Source organism: Corvus cornix, chromosome 13 (assembly GCF_000738735.6).
Source record: "Corvus cornix cornix isolate S_Up_H32 chromosome 13, ASM73873v5, whole genome shotgun sequence".
Classification (NCBI taxonomy): domain Eukaryota; kingdom Metazoa; phylum Chordata; class Aves; order Passeriformes; family Corvidae; genus Corvus; species Corvus cornix.
Genome location: NC_046343.1, coordinates 15,184,031 through 15,203,395, shown reverse-complemented (window position 1 = coordinate 15,203,395; position 19,365 = coordinate 15,184,031). Strand labels below are relative to the sequence as shown.

General features: G+C 39.5%; 1 protein-coding gene across 1 annotated transcript in view; it reads left to right on the top strand.

Annotated features, from left to right (window-relative positions):
* Nucleotides 1-19,365, top strand: part of DOCK2 (dedicator of cytokinesis 2) — a 157,527-nt gene that overhangs the window by 118,308 nt on the left and 19,854 nt on the right. Inside the window, exons 31-39 of the mRNA XM_010406219.4 lie at nucleotides 2,270-2,370; nucleotides 2,469-2,527; nucleotides 3,804-3,952; nucleotides 9,262-9,347; nucleotides 13,196-13,352; nucleotides 14,510-14,550; nucleotides 15,947-16,037; nucleotides 17,090-17,209; nucleotides 18,848-18,937. Coding sequence (XP_010404521.2) covers nucleotides 2,270-2,370; nucleotides 2,469-2,527; nucleotides 3,804-3,952; nucleotides 9,262-9,347; nucleotides 13,196-13,352; nucleotides 14,510-14,550; nucleotides 15,947-16,037; nucleotides 17,090-17,209; nucleotides 18,848-18,937 — 894 coding nt within the window. The remainder of the gene's footprint in view (nucleotides 1-2,269; nucleotides 2,371-2,468; nucleotides 2,528-3,803; nucleotides 3,953-9,261; nucleotides 9,348-13,195; nucleotides 13,353-14,509; nucleotides 14,551-15,946; nucleotides 16,038-17,089; nucleotides 17,210-18,847; nucleotides 18,938-19,365) is intronic.

The window sequence follows — 19,365 nt, the reverse complement described above, 5'->3', positions numbered from 1 at the left end:
CATCACAAATAGAATTGTGCAGCTTGGTTTTATGTTAAAATCTTCATTTAGAAACCTCAAAATCCAAATCCTCAGTGCATTAAAAATATACAGGGGAAAAATACACACTGTGCAAAAATCTGTGTATGGCAGTGACAGACATTGTTGAAACCATGCAGAGGTTAATAGGGAATGAAACCATTGGGAAATCCAGCTAGCACTGGCTATACTGGAAATATTAAAGAGTTATATTTTTATATATCATATATCATATTGTGCATTTGAAAATTATCAGATTACAGAGTTTGAAATTTACCTTTGATCTTTCCACCAGCAAACATCTGGTTTTAGAGGTGTGTGGAAGAGGCTGCAGCCTTTACTCCTGGATAATTTTTTAGGATAATTACCAAATCTCTTCTTTGTGAGATGGCTGGAAATTTTCTACTAAATTAATTCTACGTTTTCCAATTTGACAGCTGTCCAAAACATCTTGAAATGTTGTTGGGGGGTTAAGAGAAAACAAAATGTGTCTCATAAGAATAATTTTTCCATTTTTAAAGTCTGTTTCTATATGTTTTTACTTTAGAGAGAGACTATTTTGTCTCATAGGGTTTTAGTCTTGGTGCTTAAAATCTTGTGAGTCATTAATTTGAATATGCTATTGAAAGGATCCCATTTTTTCGGCCGTTTTGGGGTACTCTGAGGATGGAAGGAAAAGTGCTTTATAAATAAGGTGATTGAGTCTGTAGGGTGTGTCTCTGACAAAGGTGGCACTGAACTTGGAGCTATTAAATGAAAAAATAGGCAGTTTAGGAAAAAGTCTTCATTTTTTCTCCCCACAATCTAGAACAATTTGAGAAATTTTCCATTTCACTGGTATAATTGACACATACAGAGTGTGGGCCCTGCACATCAATAAATACCACTTGAAGGGGCTGAGAACTCTACACTGGTCAAAATAATCTCTTAAAATATTTGGTAAGAGAGGAAACTAGGCCTTTCAGGGCATAAACAACATTTGTCCTGATGAGCAAGGCTCTGAATTGGCTGCAGAATTGAGTTGCTGTGTCTGCAGCAGGGCCAGCTGTGCTCTGGGGCTGTGGCTGCTCACACAGACACAGACACAGCGCTCCAAGGGCTTTGAGACGAGCAGCTCAGCTGGGGAGAGCCTTGGCTGGGCCTCCAAGGGAGGAATAAATTAATGGCAGGATCATCTACAAATGATAGAGGACATTTGAGAATTGTATTTGTTATGGGAAATGTCTGTGGTTCTGGGTGTGGTTTTGTGTGTTGGGATCTGTTTTTCCTGGTTATTTGCACACCAGAGTTTTCCAGGCTACAAAGGACAGAGGCCACTTAAGTTTTGATGGAACATTTTGTTACCAGGCTGTTTAGTGTGGGTTCCCAACCCAGGCTTGTATTGCACCATACAAAATGAAGAGCTCTGTCCCATGTTTTGTTCATCCGTTGAATCACCACTGAATGCATTTCCCATTGCCTTCTGCTCTCTCACTGAGCCCTACCACTGCTTTTAGCTACAGCTGCATTTTCAAGTGTTTAAAGCTGTTGCTGACAGCCTAGAAGCTTCTGAAAATTGTGTTTCCTTCCTTAAATTTGTGTTTCCTGGGGAAGTTTCTCTTTTCCCTTTCCATTTCCAGCGTGTGAGAAGCGCTTCTTTTTGATTGTCTGGAGAACAAGTAATTTGCTTTCAGGAATGAAGGGTTGTGCACTGGAAGCACGGGGGCTTTTTGTCTGCTTCAAGTACACGACTCAGTACTATCAGCTGTTATTTAGGGATGTATTTTGTCCTTCTTTCATGTGGAGAGCTCTTCACAAATTACACTGGAATTTCATACAAATGGCTGTTGAATTAGGATCCGAAGAGGAGGCAGGAGATGCCTTTTGAAGTGGTGCTCAAATGCAGTGTAATTACATCGGTGCCTTTAGCTCCAGATTGTTAAGATTCACCAGCATGTAATGTGTTCCCCCAGTCCTGCTTTGGTTCAGGGTTTAATGTTGTTGGCTAATGAATCTCGTGTGAATCTTTTTTTAGCAATATTTATTCAGCTGCTCTGTTATTAAAAGCAAATGTGTAGTAGTGGTTATTAAAATTCATCTTTCTTGCTTTTCTACTAATTGCATAATACTAATGATGTACATCTCTGCATAATATAAAAATCTCATATTGCTTGCATCATTTGGTTTCATAAATTATTCCACATTATGCATCATTTAATATTATTCCTGCTTTCCTCAAAATTATTATAATTTCCTTATATTCAATTTACAGCTGTGGAACAACTATTTTCATTTGGCTGTGGCTTTTATTACCCAAGATTCACTACAGCTAGAAAACTTCTCCCATGCAAAATACAACAAAATCCAGAACAAGTAAGTAAAACATATACTTCAGCTTATACCTTCAATTTTTTAGTGAAATTATAAAAAAGGCAATGATAAAAATACCTTTGATATTCCTTTCTCCCTAGGTATGGAGATATGAGACGTTTAATTGGCTTTGCTATCCGTGACATGTGGTACAAACTTGGTGAGTAGCAAACTGAGCTTCACTGCAACTGAATCTGTCACATAATGTTTGTTCCATTGGAAAATATCTGACATGGAGTGCTTTTGTAAATATTTCTGCTATTTGAACTTAAAATATGTTTTCACTCCTGTGATTAAGCTTGGAGTTGACATGAGATACCGTTGGACTACCGCCAGGTTTTTATTTAAAAGAGAACTCACAACCTTCTCTCAGATTTCAAACATGACTGAAATCAGATTTCAGAAACCTTATTTTGCAGGAATTGAGACTGGGTAAGTTTTCCCTGAGAAGGTTACTGCTCAGCCTGAACCTATGGTTCTGGAAATTAGGAGACTCAGATCTGGAATCTGTTTGAATTAAAATTCCCAAAAAGTTTTTACATTTGTCATCTGGCCACGTTCTTCTGCTCCTTCTGTGAGAGTTTCTCATGAACTCCTTTGGGATCATTTCTTCTTAACTGAACTTGGGTAGAATATTCATTTTATCTTGGAAAATTTTTGCGTGACATTTGTGTTGAAAATTAACATGGCACACGTTGGAGAGGAACATCAGACTCAGAACTCTCCTTAGTTATGGAACAAGTCTCACATTTGTTAATGAGAATGTTTTTGTCTCCTTACAAGCTTCAGGCAGCATTGACACTCTCACACAGGTCCTTGTGTTTGCTGCTGGTCTGCTCCACTTATCAGGGCAGTGTTTGGACCATGTCTGAGACCTGGTTGAGTGTTTTGTAGATTTGGGTGTTTGTTGGACCATTGGTGCTACAAGATAATTCTGTGTGGGTTTAGCAGCTGAGCTGTATGGATGGTGTTCCTGTTACTGCAGGTGATTTTGATGCATTGGTTTGTTTGATTTATTGTTGCAATATCTAATTTTATTCAAAAAGCCAGTAATGGTTTTCTCCTTCATAGAAAGGTTACACCATGTGACATTTCCATGTGGTCCTCTCCTGCTGACAGAATCTGGGGGGTTCTTAGGGTGGTTTACTACTTTCTACTCTAAATATTTATAAGGAGGTGTCAAAAGCTGAAAAACTGAACTCTTCACCGAAAATATCGACTCCTCTGGCATTCTTGCTTATTCCTGGCACTGAATTGTGGCATCTTAGAAGGAGACAGTATCCATTCACATGTCCCCAGCTTTTGAGAAGAAACAGAAAAGAGTGACTGAGTTGCAAGACTTGACCAGCAGAGCTTTAAATGATTGCAGCTCCTAGATGTTTCCCTAAAACTATTTGGTTTTCTCTTCAAATATTCAATTTGTGGTTTTGTTGCAGGCCAGAATAAAATTTGCTTTATTCCGGGCATGGTTGGGCCCATCTTGGAAATGACTCTTATTCCAGAAGTTGAACTACGAAAAGCAACGATCCCAATTTTCTTTGACATGATGCTGTGTGAATATCAGTGGACAGGAGAATTCAAAAAGGTAATTACAAATATCCTGCATGAAAATGCATTTAAATGTCATGTTCTCAGTATTTCTGGTAAATGTTTGTCAAGCGAGCTTTTCTGCTAACACAAAGTGAAATCCCAAGTATTAAGAACCAAAGAAACAGCTTTTGTGCAGCAGGTGTAGGATCTCCAGGAGGACTGAGTTGGATTTAGGCAAAACTTGTTGCAATGATAGCAACAAATAGATGGAATAGGAAATAGGGGCCAGGAGATTGCAGAATCTTCATCCAAATTTTCAGGATTTTACTGGAGAAGGTTCCGAGCAGCAACACTTACATTGAAGTCAGCCCTTCATTAGATAGGAGATAGAGTTAAATGACCTCTGGGGATCCTCTATAACCTAAATATTTCCTTATCCCTCTTCCTTGTGACATAGATATTGATAAGCCAAAACTTCCAGGTTTTACTACAGTATCAGACAGGAGTAGCAGTGAACAGTTAATTATATTTTATCAGATTTATCAGGAAACTGTAACTTTTCTAAATGTTTATTGTGAAAAAAAAAACCACTATGAAGAACTGAAATTCCTGGAGTGTTTTCTGCAGTCATTCTGAAAAGGAAAAAGAATTTTTAAATCACAACTATGAAATATTTTTGATGGATGGAATAGAAATAGGGATGGTGGGACAGGGCACTAGAGATTGTAATCTAAATTTCCTGGCACTGCTTGCTGTGTCTGCTTGGGCAGTGGAGTATCCATCCCTGTCTGACATCTCCATTCTCCTCAATCTCTTTGGGCATGGACTCCCTTTATTCTGTGTTTGCACACTGCTTCCCACAGTAAATGATAAACTGGATATTCAGCACAAATAATTAATTCAGAACAATCTGTGTAAGGAAAATGACAAACAAAAAGGCATCATTTTAGACACATGTAAATATAAATATCTCGTATACCCAGCTATGTTTAATACTTTAAATCATTTGGGGCATTTCTGTGTCAATGAAGTGTGGAACAAATGAGCAGATGGAATTTCCATTTTGGTCTGTATTCCACAGTGCAAAGCTTTTGGTTCAAGGCCAAGATTAAAAACCACTTTGTTTCTGTGCATCTGTTCCCTCCGTGTCCTGATAGTCCTATATTTGCCTTCTTAAAAATGTTTTCCTGCTCATGGCTTATACCTCATCTCTTGGGAGAGACACACAGATCTGTACAGACAGAAATCCTGAAAACTCATCAGTCATCCTGCCTCATTAACAGGAGCAGCAGCTTGGGAGCCTGGGAGAGGCCAGGCACTCCAGTGACCACTGAATCACTTCTCCTGCCATAAAAATAAGTTTCAGGTGGTATTTTACAGTGACAAGGAACAAGGACATTGGGTTTATTGCAGCTTAAGGAAAAGAGGGAGTTTTCATCTGATGGTGCAAAAACTATTTCATAATTGAGCAGCTGAGTCTCATTGGACTCTAATGTTCTGCTTTAGGAATTGTGATCATTTGCTCATCAAGAATCATGGGGTTTATCCTCTCCTTCCCTATAGAGGAGGCAATTAAGACAAAGAAACTTGCTTCTCTAAGTTTAGCCATTCTGGCAAGTTTTTTAAAATACATATTTTAAAGGAAAGGTACATTAATTTTTATGTTTTAAAATTGTTACCATCTTCATGTAAAGGGCAAATAATTAATATGAATGGCTAATTATTGGATGCACAAACACTGAACTCTAGGTTTTGCTAGTGGACAATTTTCATATGCAGATTGACATTTGGTAGTATAAAGGATTTTTTTTTAAAGCTTTAGTATAAAATTTTGAGAATGACAACATGTTATTTCAAGAGTGCCTGGGGCACTCAGGAGCCCAGAATGACATTCACTTAAACATAATTTTGTGGAACTTTAAAACTAAATAATTTATTTCTAATCTAATCTTCTCTAATGAGAGAGGAGGGGGAAAAAAAAAAGCACAAACAGAAACATCTTTACCAGCTGAGCCTGTACCAGCACAGGAACCAGAGGCTGTCTGGTACCTCCCACACAATTTAATAACCTTTCCCAAAAAGCCTGTGTCTGTTAATGTGCCCTGGCGCTGTGCTGGGGCAGGGCTCTGTTCTGGGGAGGCACAGGGGGTGTGCTGGGGCTGGGGGCTGTGTCCTGCTTTATGCACACAACATACAGGCAGTAAGGATATAAAGTAATTGAAATCTATCAAGCAGGAATTTTATTTTATTTAGCTATTTCTAGGAAATCGTCTAATCCCAGAGAAAACAAAATTCCACCTGTGGCTCTCTCAAGAATGACTTGCTCCACATGCATATTTAATGGCTTGGAATCTGTATGTAGGTGTAGGACACAGTAAGACATTTTCTTGCAATCCTTTCTTCTACTTTGCACATGTAATTTCCATTCAGCCAGAGCAGTGTTATATAAGCTTGTAATTTTAACTCTAACTCAAGTCGGAGAGAGGGAGCCATTAATATCTACTAATTTTAGCTATCAAGGCTCTGTCTGTCATGAGCTCAGAGAGCTGGGAATCTTGGAAAGCCAATTTATTCATCCCTCAGCGTCTGTGGATAGACTCAGTCCTGTAAATGGATTCCTTTCTCTTGCAAATAAAATGAGAAGCTTGTTGCTTATATGTTGGACCCACAAGGTTAAAAAGTCCCACCCTGCAAATGCTGATAACCCACCTTTCCTTTCCTTGAGAGATCAGGTTATGCATTTTATTAAGACTTCCCAAAGGAAGACACATCACCAAGTGACCTCGTACTGCTTGTTCTAACTGTGAGCTGAGGCCAGGAGCTGGAAAATGCTTGCCTAGAAAAAAAATTAAACAAACAAACAAGGAAAATTAGTTCTTTGCAGAGTAAATGAAAATATCATTTAAATAAACATGGATTTGAGTTACATTGTGGATTTAACTTGGCTTAGGAAAGATTAATTCATCTGTGTTTATATTTTTGTTCAAATAAATCATTCTGTTTGTGTTTGGTATTTTCAGTTTAGTATCTCTCATGGGTTCTGCCAATTGCTGGAGCCATCTGGGGAAGTTTTCTGTGTTTGCTTTCCTTCCTGACTGCTGTGGGACCATTTCAGAAAGCAGTGCTGGCTGCTGCTGTGTGCTTGGGCTTTCCAGACTCATGGTTAGAGGACAGACATCGATTCTTAGTGAGCCTGTGACAGTGTCCTGTTGTTCTGAGCCCTCACAGGTGACTGAGAGAGTGACCGAGGTGTCCTCAGCAAGCTCCTCTGGCACAGGAGATTTATTTACTGTAAATAGCCATATTTATTTCTCTCAGTTCTTGAAACCTTGTTGTGTGTAAGAGTTTCAGAAAGATGTGAGATCAGCAGCAGAGACTGAGTTTGTGTGGCCTGGTGCTTCAGACAGATCCATGTGGAAAACACGGACATGTTTTGTGCTTTGGTATCGAGGTGTGTTCAGAGCTGGGGAGATTCCTTGGATCTGTTAGAGAAGCAGGTGGGTTTAAAGCTAAATTGGTGCCAGTGACAATTAGGCACACTCAGTTTAAGTGAGAGGAGAAGAACACTCCAGAGTTTAATTTTGGCACAGAAACATTAAAAACTTTATTCTGTTTTTCTGCCAACTTTTTTTATATGTTTCGATCCAAGCAACTGATTTTTTCTCTTCTTGCAGCTTGTTGAGAACCTGCAGGAAAGATGCTTAGGGAGAGTTTTTTCGTTCAGATCCAGCAATGTGAAATTATTGCCTCTTTGAGAAGTAATCAATTCTCTACCTGCTGAATAAGTACTAGGAAGGATTTAAGAGGTGAACAATTTTTAACTGGTGTTTGACCTGTACTATATTCACAGATTTGTCTTACTGCAGTAAGCCCACAGAAAATGGTTGGATTGGATGTTTTTGCTTAATATTTCCTTGTCCTGAAACTGCCATGCACCTGTTTTACCCATGTTAAATACTAATACACATCCTGCTTGCATATTAGAATTAATTCAGAGTCCTTTAAACTTCTATTTCAGCCTGGATGAGACAGAGTAATTTTATTTTCTTCCATTAAGCTATTTTTCAATGACAGCTCTTTATTCTCTAATATTAGTATAATGTGTACTGTTCAACAGGCAGTCTTTCATTTGTATTCTAATTACAGAGAAAGAACCAATATTAGAGCAGCAACACCTGCAAGTAACAAAGTGGTGGAAACAGCTCCTTCCTCCCTGCCCTTTCCAGAGGAGTGTGTGCCTGCACTGCCACTGCTCTGAGCCCAGGTTTTGCTCTTGGTGTGAGCAGTGGAGAAGTCTGGCTGCTCAAGACACTGTTTCAAAGCTCGTTGGAAGAAGCAGCAGCTGCTTCTGTTTCTGCCTCAAGAGTGGTTTGCAGGATCAGGGTGACAAACAGATCTGGGTTGGACACTGGAGGAAAAAGGGGAATGTTTGGCCTTTGTTCTTGAAAAACAGTGAATCATTTTTCTGGGTGGAGAGTTTGAATCACAACCTACTTGAAGGAAGTACATCTAGTAACATATTTTCATTTAGAATGTGATGTTCTTTAAAACTGAAGAAATTCTAAAAACACATCTGAAGAGATGCGTGCCCTGCTTGGTGCTCTAAGAGGAAGGACTGCTTTCCTCTATGTAACCCTGGCTTGGCTTCTTCAGCTCAGAGCTGAATGTTTTGCTAAGGATATATTTAAACAAGGTAAAATATTTTGCATTGCAGTTATCTGAAAGCACCATATATGAAATATTACAGTAATTCTTTGTACCATGAAAGGCTTCTGGTTCTCTGATGGGATGATCTGGATCCCAGCCTGCCAAAGCTCTCAATTACACAGAAACACTCCAGGGAAAAACAGAATTATTCATGTACTGACAATTGTGTGAAATTTTGTATCAAAGAAGAACATGAAAACTTGCTGCATTAGCACAGTAATGAATTCTGTCATTTTTACAGTGGTTTTAATAATTAGGTCTTGTAAAGCAACTGAGCTTTATTTCAGTGTAGGTCTCCACTAATGCTCTCTCTGTGCCTCTTGATGGGTTAATGACTTGTCAAGAACCCTGAGGTAGATCTTTCCTACGACTTCTGAACAGGGTGCAGCTGTTTGCACGAGGACAAAGACTGTCTGTAGCTGCACACAGACTCTGAGGTTGTGCCTCACAAGCCCAGTGCAGGGGATGCTTTGTGAAAATCTGTGTCCAGGCTTTCAGCTGTGCTAAAAGCCCAGACCAGAATATGCTGAAGCATTTAACTCCTGGGAATATGCGACATAATTACACAAAGGTACAGTTTTGATGCCATCTTGAAACGTGTTGGCCTCTGGATAGTTGCTCAAGTGTTTTGATTTTTTTTTATTCTTTCTTTATTAGTTTGAAAATGAAATCATTTTGAAGTTGGATCATGAGGTGGAAGGAGGACGAGGGGATGAACACTACATGCAGTTGTTTGAGTCCATGTAAGTAGTGCATGAGAATAAATACAATAAATGCCTTCAGGATGTGTTTCCATCTTACTGTTTCCAGTTCTCAGGTTGGTAACCTCACCTAAAATAGAATCTTAGCAACTTTTTTCATTAAGAGACTGGAAATACCATAATGATTCACTACCCCTGGTTCAAATTGCAGTTCAAATTTTGCTCATTTAAATTATTTTCCTGGTTGCTTTTCATTGTTTTGTGCTTCAGCTAAATTATGCAGAAGTTATACATAACCTGCATTTTAATACATCTCGATTGGACTCCAATAGATTATTGTCTGAATTTAAATAAGGCTTTGTGATGTCATGTGCATGTTTTACTTCCTCAAAGCCTGCTATGCTGTATGGGTTGTGTGTCCATGTAGGGGTAGCAGTCTTTGCAAAGTCACATCTCTCATCTGATGAACCATGAAAGCTTTGGGTACACACACAGGGGATATACAGAATCATTATTCTGTTTCTTTTTGCAGCATCTTTTATCAAATTTGAATGTTGCTGTCTAGTTTCCTTCAGGCTCTCCCTTAGGGTAAACACCACTGGTATTTCAGTTTATCATAGGGAATGTTTTCTGGACATTCCTACAATGTCTCCATCTATTTTGAAATACTACATTGCCTTAAAGCTGTAGAGAGCATTCAAACCAAGACTTTATCTATGCAAAAAGCAAGGCTTCCCTCAGATCTTGTGTATGAGACTCTTTGAAGCTCACTCTTTCTGAGCTGTGTAACGTTATTTGCTCACCTTGTTTGCACTTTGCTCTTTCATTCCAGCTCATTTCTTGGAAAGTGGAACTATCCAGTTAAACCCCATCTGTCAGCAGTGCAGTCGAGGAGTGCCATCAAACACAGTACAGAGCTTTTGATCTCCCTGCCTTCCCAAGGCCCCCTTCTTGCTCTGACATATCTGTGGCACTGTCCCACTTTCTAGAAGGCCTCAAGTTCAAAGTTCCCACTTTTCTAAAGATGACACTTCATCTTATGTTCAGATACTATTTTTCCTTCCATCCTTGAAGTTGGTGAATGACGCCTGTAGATGGAGAGTTGAAGCAGAGGCTGGTGACCTGCCTGTGGTAGGACCTGTTCTCTCAGTTGGTTTGGTTTAAATATTCCTACCTTCACACCTTTCAAAGCAGGGATTTCAAGCCTCTGTTCCCAGTTCCCTGTTCCAACTGGAAGGAGACACAGTTACATTTGGTTCCACATTTATTCATTTGGTCATATTTTTATCAGCTGATCTCCTAGAACTGTCTGCACTCCTGCACAGCTCCAGGTGTCACCTGAAGGCAGATATTTAGCAGCACTCAGTGACTGCTGTGCTGCTGCTCACCTCTGCAACCAACATTTGCCCATGCTGGTGGTTGCTGGGAACTTCTCCATGCCCACAGTAATGAACTAAACAGGTTCAACAGAAGTTTAATTAAGCACTTGCATTTGTTGCTAGACCTAAATGTTAGTGCAGCCCATGATGGGGTTGTGGCCTGTCCCAGACAGCACGGAGGGGAAGCTGGGGTGATGTGGGGCAGGTGAGAGGCTGTTCTCAACAGGCAGAGTAGACAAGGCTGCCCTGCCTGGGGAAAGGCAGGAGAATCAGTCCAGCTCCATGAACACAAGTTGTGCCACTTGTCCTCAGGCTCAGAAAATGAGTTCTGGCATGTTTTACTTACTAATGTAGGCACAACAGGAAATGGCATTTGGCAGCTTTCCAGTTCCCCATCACTGCAGTGGCCCATGATATGCAGTTGTTTTTCTCAAGCTTTATTGCAAATATTTTTTTATTTAAAATTTTCATTTTTTTCAAGCTCTGTTTAAAAATTCAAAGGTTTCTTGCTCCCTCCTGGAGGTAAAAAAAATCTTCTGAAGTTTTATGGTCCTTTTTATTGGGATTACTGTATAAAGCTGAGCAATACAACTTTTTGAATCTTCCCTCAAGAGACAGGTATTCCTCTCTCCTGTTTTTTTGCAGTTCTCCTTTATGTGCACTCTGGTTCACCTTTCTTTAGTGACTGGAGTTATGTACTTTGTGCTGGGTGAGACCCAGCAATAGCTTGTGGCTTATGTCAATGTTTTTCTGCTTGCATTGGGAAGAAATGTGATGTCTTAGTGCCTCATGTTCATTGTGCACTCAGGAAACGTTCACAAAGCTCTGTCTTGTTTGCTGTTACTCCAGGGGAACCTGTGGCAGAAATCCATAATAGTCACTTAAACAGTGACTGTACTTTCCTTCATTAGTGTCTCACACTCTCTCTGATACTTGTATATGTAAAATAACACCATTTTTTCTGTATAATATTCCAGTCTCCTATGTGGTTCTGAGGCTTTCTTACTTTCTTTCCCACAAACATCATTTAATGTGCTCCAGCCTTTTCTGTCAGTTGTCAGCTCTTCAGCCCCTTTAGTGTTTCCATTCCATTTGCAGTGTATTTTATAAGGCATGTGTCAGTTATTGTTTTAAATATTTCCATTTCAGACCAGAGCAATTGGAGTATTCTGGTTGTATCTGCTGGCCTCTGTCCCTCCTATCTTATACAATATAAATGTTCTTTCACACATCCATGTACACATTCCCTCTGTCTCAGCACAGTAACTCCCTTGGAGCTGCACAATCCAAGGAATAAACTTTAGATGTTGCTTTTACTTTGCTTGAGTTGGGTATTCTTGACTTGGTTTTATTCTTGGGTTTTCTGCAGAGGTTCCATTCTAGGCCAGAGCTTTGAGGATTTCTTTGCAATTGAAGTCAATATGAATATGTATTTTCTGAAGAAGGTTCAAATAATTATGAGGAGTAAAAAAAAAATATTTTCTCCTATTAATTAAAACAGTATACTTTGAAATTAAAATTTTAAAAAATATTGTGCCTAAAGATTAATAATAAATTATTTTTTTACCTGGGTGTCTGGAAAACAATGATATAGAGCTCAATTGATAATTAAGCACTAAGAGGTCAGAACCTTCCCAGCTACCAATACACAGCAGGGCTTCCTTGGGGAAAATTAACTGCATCTCTGCCTGACCCAATGCTTGCATCTATAATTATATATGTGAAAATATATGTATGTATGTCTGTGTGTGTATATATATATGTAATGCAGCTTGTCAGAGAGAATCCCAATGGAAAACCAGAATGTTAAGTAGAGGAAACAAGCTCTTAAGCAAAGAAATAAAATAATCCTTAATGAGATGCAGGTAATCACTTAATGATGTTTAAACAGTTAAACTTTGAAAAGAAAGCTCTGACAGTAAAGTGAAATCTCTACTCCTAAATCACTTCAGCACTTTGTAGAAACAGTACATGCTAATGTTTTGTTAATGTAAATTGAATCTGATGATGCCAAAATATAAAATTCCCTTTCTCCTACTTTCATCAAAAGAGATCAAGCTGCTCTTTTCAATCTGCAGAAAGTTGATTGTCTGGTTGTGCTTATTTCTCAAAGTAAAATTACTCTGGTGATGACTTTTTTGAGCTAAAAAAATTGTAATTTTTGTTCATTTGAACTTTCTACTTGCATGTAACAGTACAAAGAGAAGGAAAGCATTTTTGCATTTTATGCTGTGGAAAGTACAGTATTTATTGCAATAGTGTGACATTCCAGAGACTTGAGTTTGTGATAGCACAGATGCAGGTTGCTCTGTCCTGAAGGTGGGTACACCCTTGAATTCAAAGTCATTTTCAGACAGGAAAAGTAAATGTGGGGGTTTTTTTCCCTTTGATTTATATGCATCTGTCTTCTGGACATCTAAATGACCAACTCACAGAGGGAATATCTGCAGTTGATTTAGGCCTAATTCAGTATTTGCCTTCAGAATGGTACCAACTTTTCTGTGTTTGCAGCCTTATGGAGTGTGCCAAGCAGCACCCTGGCATTTTCAGCTTGGTGAAAAGCTTTGTGAGCCTGGTGAAAAAGCTCCTGGAGAGGCTGCTGGATTACCGTGCCGTGATGAACGACGAGAACAAGGACAACCGCATGAGCTGCACCGTGAACCTGCTGGTAGGTTCTCTCCTGGGATTCTGGTGTGAGGGGGGCAGAGCATTAGAATCCATTTATTAAACATGAAGGTAAATCTCCCCAGGGACAGGAGTGGGTGACAACATTCCCTAGTGATTTAAACTCTGAGGCAAGAGATTTTTATATGTATTTGCACAGTAATATGCATAACTCTGAAAGCAACGTTCACCCTTTTGTTTTGTTTTGTTTGTATGCTTTATCCACTTTGATTTTGTGGATAAATTAGAAAGTTTGCTGCTCACATGCCTGTACCTATTGGTAGGCTTAATGGGACACTGGGTTCTTGACACAGTCAAGCTGTGATGAGCAACTGACCCACTTGCTGCTTCAGCACCTCTGTAGTTACAGTTTTCAAATGTGGGCAGGAAACCTGCAAGGCACCCTTGCAGTAGGGTGCCAAGAGGTTTGAGGCTCTGATGTGGTCCTAGGCCACTCTGTCTTCTTTTCTACCCCTGTTTTGTGATGAGGATATGGCATACAGAGATTCCTCCTCCAGGAAATTCCTCAAAGCCGAGAAGGAACCTCTGCCACCTTTGAAGTATTGCACTTACACACTCTTAGTTCCTCAATAATCACTGTGCAATGTGGTATAAATTTCGTCAGCTCTTCAAGACACAATTCTTGTCATACCTTTTGCACAGCCTTAGCAACTTACATACCTGCAAACATGTTATGGTGACCAAAAAATGAGCTTTATTCCTGGAACTGGCCCCTTTAGAGGTATTGCACAACAATGCTCCGTAACTACAGTGCTACACATCTGCTTCAATACATACCAGCTTCCACCAAGTGTAGCTGGAGTGTGTGGTTTATTATGTTCATTCATTTGGATAACCATATTTTCCTCTTCTCCATTAGAAAAACCTTCAGTAATGATTTCATTATGAACTATAAGAAGTATATGTATGTATAAAAACATACATTTAATTAATAAAAATATTAATTGAAGCAGTAGTTCCAGGTTTAAACTTCAGATAGTCTGTAAATAATCTGTTTCTCCTGCAGTCTATGCTTTCTAACTAGCAAGAAAGCAAAATCTCAGTGTGTGTGTGTATATATATATATATATATATATATATATAAATATATAATTTTATTAAAGGTCATTAGGAGGTAACTTTAAATATTTGTGTCCCTAGAATTTCTACAAGAGCATTAACCGTGAGGAGATGTACATCAGGTATGGCAACCATGCTATTGGATCTCTTTTGGAGAGGGCAGTAATATTGTCCTGTGAGTTCTGGTTTTATTGTTGTGCTTGGATTTCTGTACTTAATGTTACTTTACCATCCACAATGACTCTGTGGCAGCCCTGGCCTCATCTGCATTCTCATTCGGTTGTTAGCTTGGCCTTCAGCAATTGGGAATCTATGCTATGTATTCAGCAAAGGCATTTTTTCCCCCAAGAATTAACTTGTAATTGGTCAAATCACTCAACATTCATTGTCTATTGTCTAAAATTAAGGAAGCACAGATAGATTTGAGGTTTGAGGGAGGGTGTATCATGCATTTAGGATGGCAGAGAAAACATTCTAGTTTTGTAGAATGGCCCAGTCTGCTGAGTGTCCTTCAATATGCAGCACTCCACGGGCAGGGTTGCAGCTGAGGCTGTAAATTTCTGTGAGAGCTGCAAATTCCTTCAGATGTGACATGGCCTCTTGCTGTCTCCAAGAGTTCTGCATATGGGCTGCAGCAGATCTTGCTGCTTCAAAAGCTCCCTGTTTCTTGCCTCTCCTCCCCTGCAAAATCTGCAGAACAAAGCCCCAGGTCCCAGCTGAAATGAGCTCTGGAGGTGGTTCAGAGCTAACCTTGGAGCTGTGAGGCGGAGGGGCTGGGGGGCAACAACGCTGCCCCTGCGGGCATTGCTGAGGGGAAACTTTCTGTGGGGCTGGCAGCTGGGAATGGGAGTGCCTTGAACTGGCACAGCAGGGTGGCAGAGCTCCCGTGCCTCAGAACTCCTGGTGTGAGTTAGAGCACAGCGTGCAATTTTTCTTCCTGGCTGCAGTAGATGCAGCTTGAGCTCCACGGTGGGCAGTGGTTGTGCTGGAAGCAGCAACGCTGCCCTGGGGATCACAGAGAACATTCAGCTTGGAGCTCTCCTGCCCCCAGCACCTCCCGGGTTGTACAGCGCCTGTTCTGCCTTCCTGGGCTGGTATTTTCCACTTTCTCCGTGCCCCTGTTATCTGCTGTGTTTGCATCTGGAGAATGTGTGCCTGCAGGTAAGCAGTGCTGCAGGGGAAGGCACCTGTCCTGAGTAACCCTCCAGGAATATTGCACTTGGAGGCCTCTCTTAGACCTTGAGTGCAGCAATCCTTCCTCTGAGGAGGAGCTGACCGCAGCTCACAGGAGGAGGACGCCTCTTTCTCCTCCTTTTGTGCACAAAGTTTCAGCACACAAAGGAGCACAGCAAAGTGTGAGCAAATGCCCAGAGCCTCAACCCCCCTCAGTGTCCTTGAGGACGCTTTGGGGAGTCACAGTGTGACATTTACGGAGTTTCCTGTTATCTGGAACATTTTGACACTCAGTATTCCAGTCATGTCAGTATCCAGTCTAATCCTTGCTCTCTCCTCTATCAGGTATTTGTATAAATTGCGAGATCTTCATTTAGATTGTGAGAATTACACAGAAGCAGCATATACCCTTCTACTCCATACGTGGCTCCTGAAGGTTAGCTTTTCTAAACTCAATGTAAAATTAAGCTTTTGCAATTTTAAATTTTAATATATTAAAGTGAATGTCTTATTATCTGATTTACTGCATATTAGTTATTTTCCACAGGGGTATTCAAGTTTCTGGTTAGAAATACTGCAGTAGGTCATACAAAACTAACATTAATTGTTGAAATTTTATTTTCAGTCAGTGAATAAAAGCCATATATTGCTGAAACTAAATATGGTAGCAAAAATAGTTTTTCTTTATAGTGAGAACATTGTGTACAAATGTAGTTTTCATTTTGGTAATTTCTAATATAACAGTTATGAAAATTAAACACAGTTCCAGCTATCACAAAGGGTCACCTAACTTTTAATTTTAAATAATATGGATTACATAACCAAGTTATGTTGGCTTTCTTTTGTAGCTGGTAATTAATTCTTTTTCAGTACAAGTATTGTTCATTACCAGTGTAACTGACAGTATCAATTGAAATGGTCAGTAAGATCCATTTCCATTACAAGGGAATATTCCAAATTTAAATGCTCTTCAGCAAAAACGTGATATTTCTTATGGAATTTACTTTAGTGCAGAACTATATAAATTTGTGCTTTTTTGCTTAAACTTCATTTTGATTTTTTTATGATTATACAAATATGAGGTATATTGTATGTCTTGGTATAGACAAAGATAATAGTATATGAAATATTTTAATACAAAAAATCAAAACTAAGTCAGTCAAGATGATAGCACTGAAAAAAAAGGAACTAATTTTCTCACATGGATTTTTACATAAAATTTGTAGGTGGGACAAGGATGGGCAGGTGTAACATTTTAATATATTTTTTAAATATTATGTGTGGTGCTGTATCACGTGAAATACAGCATTTGTCTGACGAGGCAGTGAATACAATCCCTGTGCCTTTCCCAGTTTGTCTGAGGATGGGTAAAAAAGACTTGGGAAGAAAACACTTAGAAGAGCCCAGGGGACCAGACCTTGTGGCAGTGGGGATTTTGTTGTGAAACACTGAGCTTTAAAATTCTTTTTGATGTGTTCTCATTCTCAGTGGTCAGATGAACAGTGTGCACCCCAAGTCATGTCAACAGAGTTCCAGTGCTCACAGACCTACAGACACTTGAAAGAGAATTTGTATGAAAAGATCATAGAATACTTTGACAAAGGAAAGGTAGGTCTGGAGAGTTCTTCCCTTCCAAATCTCTCTGCTGTGCTGCTCTGAATAGTCATGTTTAACGAATGTGCCCTGGATAAAAAACATTGGTGAGGAAAAGCTTCTTTGAAATGTGGGTCAAGTAAAAATTGTGTCCTGCAGGCTTATTCCCAGAGTGTATCCGTTCCATAGGAGCATGTTCCTTCAATAACCTCGTTCACAGAGAAAGAGGGCTAATGTTTCAGCACATTGTCACAAGCATCTCTGTCAGGCACCAACAAAATACAATAAAAAACGTTGAATCTACTTCCCTTTATAAAGAGAAGAATATGGACTACACAGATTCCATTTCGAAACCACTTGGCCCTTATCTCAAAAAAACTCCAGACAGTTCAAAATAGACATATTTGTTTCAGAGAGGACTAAGAATTGGATCCTAAAATTAAAATGTAGTAGATTGATGTTCAATACCTCAGTTTAGTTCAATTTAAGACAAAAAAATGTTAATAAAATTACCTGTAAGTGCAATCGTATTAGACCTGAGAATTTTGGAAATAAAGCAAAGGAGAAGCTCTGCAGTGCCAGACAATTAATCTCGTGACCCAATGCAACCTTTAAGTCATTATGTCTTGTTCAGCCAGAGCCAAAGGTGCGATGGGGAAGACAATTCATTACTGTTTCTCTCAAAAGTCCTTCCTATAACTTACAAGGTAGAAAGTTTCAGCTTCTCAGGTTTTCTGTTGGCATCTGCAGTAACTGCACTGCAGCAGTGCCCACCTGCTGTCCCAGGAGAACCCAACCCTCCCAATTCCTGATGTGCAGCACCCAGCACTGAGATTCACACCACGGCCAAGGACCCAGCTGCCAGGGCCAGGAATACCTGGCCAGAGAGCCCATGGCACCACGTGAGAATGGCCTGATGTCTGACTGGCAGTGTCCTTTCAGCAGCAGAGAATTCTGCTCAGGGACACCTTTGTGTCCTCTGTTCTGACTAGGTGAGGAGACAGAATTTGAGAAATATCTTCACAAGAGGGAGTTTGTTCCTGCTTTAAGACCACTTTGGTGAAGTGCCCAGAGCAGATGAGAGAAGCAGTCCTGGTCTTTCAGTGACCATCACTGTAGGAGGCAGCCGTTGTGTGGAAAGAAAGAAGCTGCTACTCAGGGCAAGTGGCAATTTAAGACTTGTGGTTATTTAGCTGACGAGAGCTGTCATGTACAAGGCTCCCAATGATTATGGATGCTGCAGGATGTTTTGTGAAATGGTGTGTGTTTTAAGGACAGGCAGGTGTCACCCCCCTCATAAACTGCTCTGTGCTTGGGGTATGTTCTGAATGTTATCACCTCAGTGATTTGCTCTTTTTTTTTTCCTTTAATGTATCTGAAAGGTAAGATGATTTTTTTTAAATGTTACTCTAATAATAAAGTAGGTTTACTTATTCCTTCCTGTAATGAATCATAAAACACTTTTATTTTTTAACATTAATCTGCTTTCCTTAAGTTTATGATTGCCCTGAGTCTTCCACTTTAAATGTGCAGTTAATAAATGACTGCACTTTAAAGACAACATAATCAATAAAACTGCAGTTAAACTCTGATGCATTAAAAACTCATTTTTTGGTACTGAATTTACTTTTTGAACGTGTGGTTGCATTGCAGATGTGGGAAGAAGCCATATCTTTATGCAAAGAACTTGCAGAGCAATATGAAAAGGAAGTTTTTGACTATGAACTTCTAAGTCAAAACTTGGTAAGATTATATATAGATCTTCAGATCATTGCAGTCCAGAAATTAGTGCCTTTCAGCTATCAGACAGCAGAGCTGCCTATGAGCTTGTGCTCTACAATGGATTTTTAATTCATTTGTTGAAGAGTTGCTGTTTCACTGTAACAATCCAGTGGTAAAGGCTCATAAATGACTATTGGTTAAAGTTGCATGAGCATCTGTTTATTGAGGTATTTTGAAATGTCTGTAGATGAAATAAACATGTTCTCACCTAGGGAAATTTAAAGGCAGCATTTTGAAGCCGCTGTACTGCCTTAGAGTAGAAAGAACACCTAGGTGAACTTTTCCCCCTAAATTTTTCTTTAGATTTTACCAGCTTGGATCTTGACAAGCCTGAAGAATTCTATCCTAATCAGGACTGTGGAAGTATTACAGCACAAGGAATTAGAACT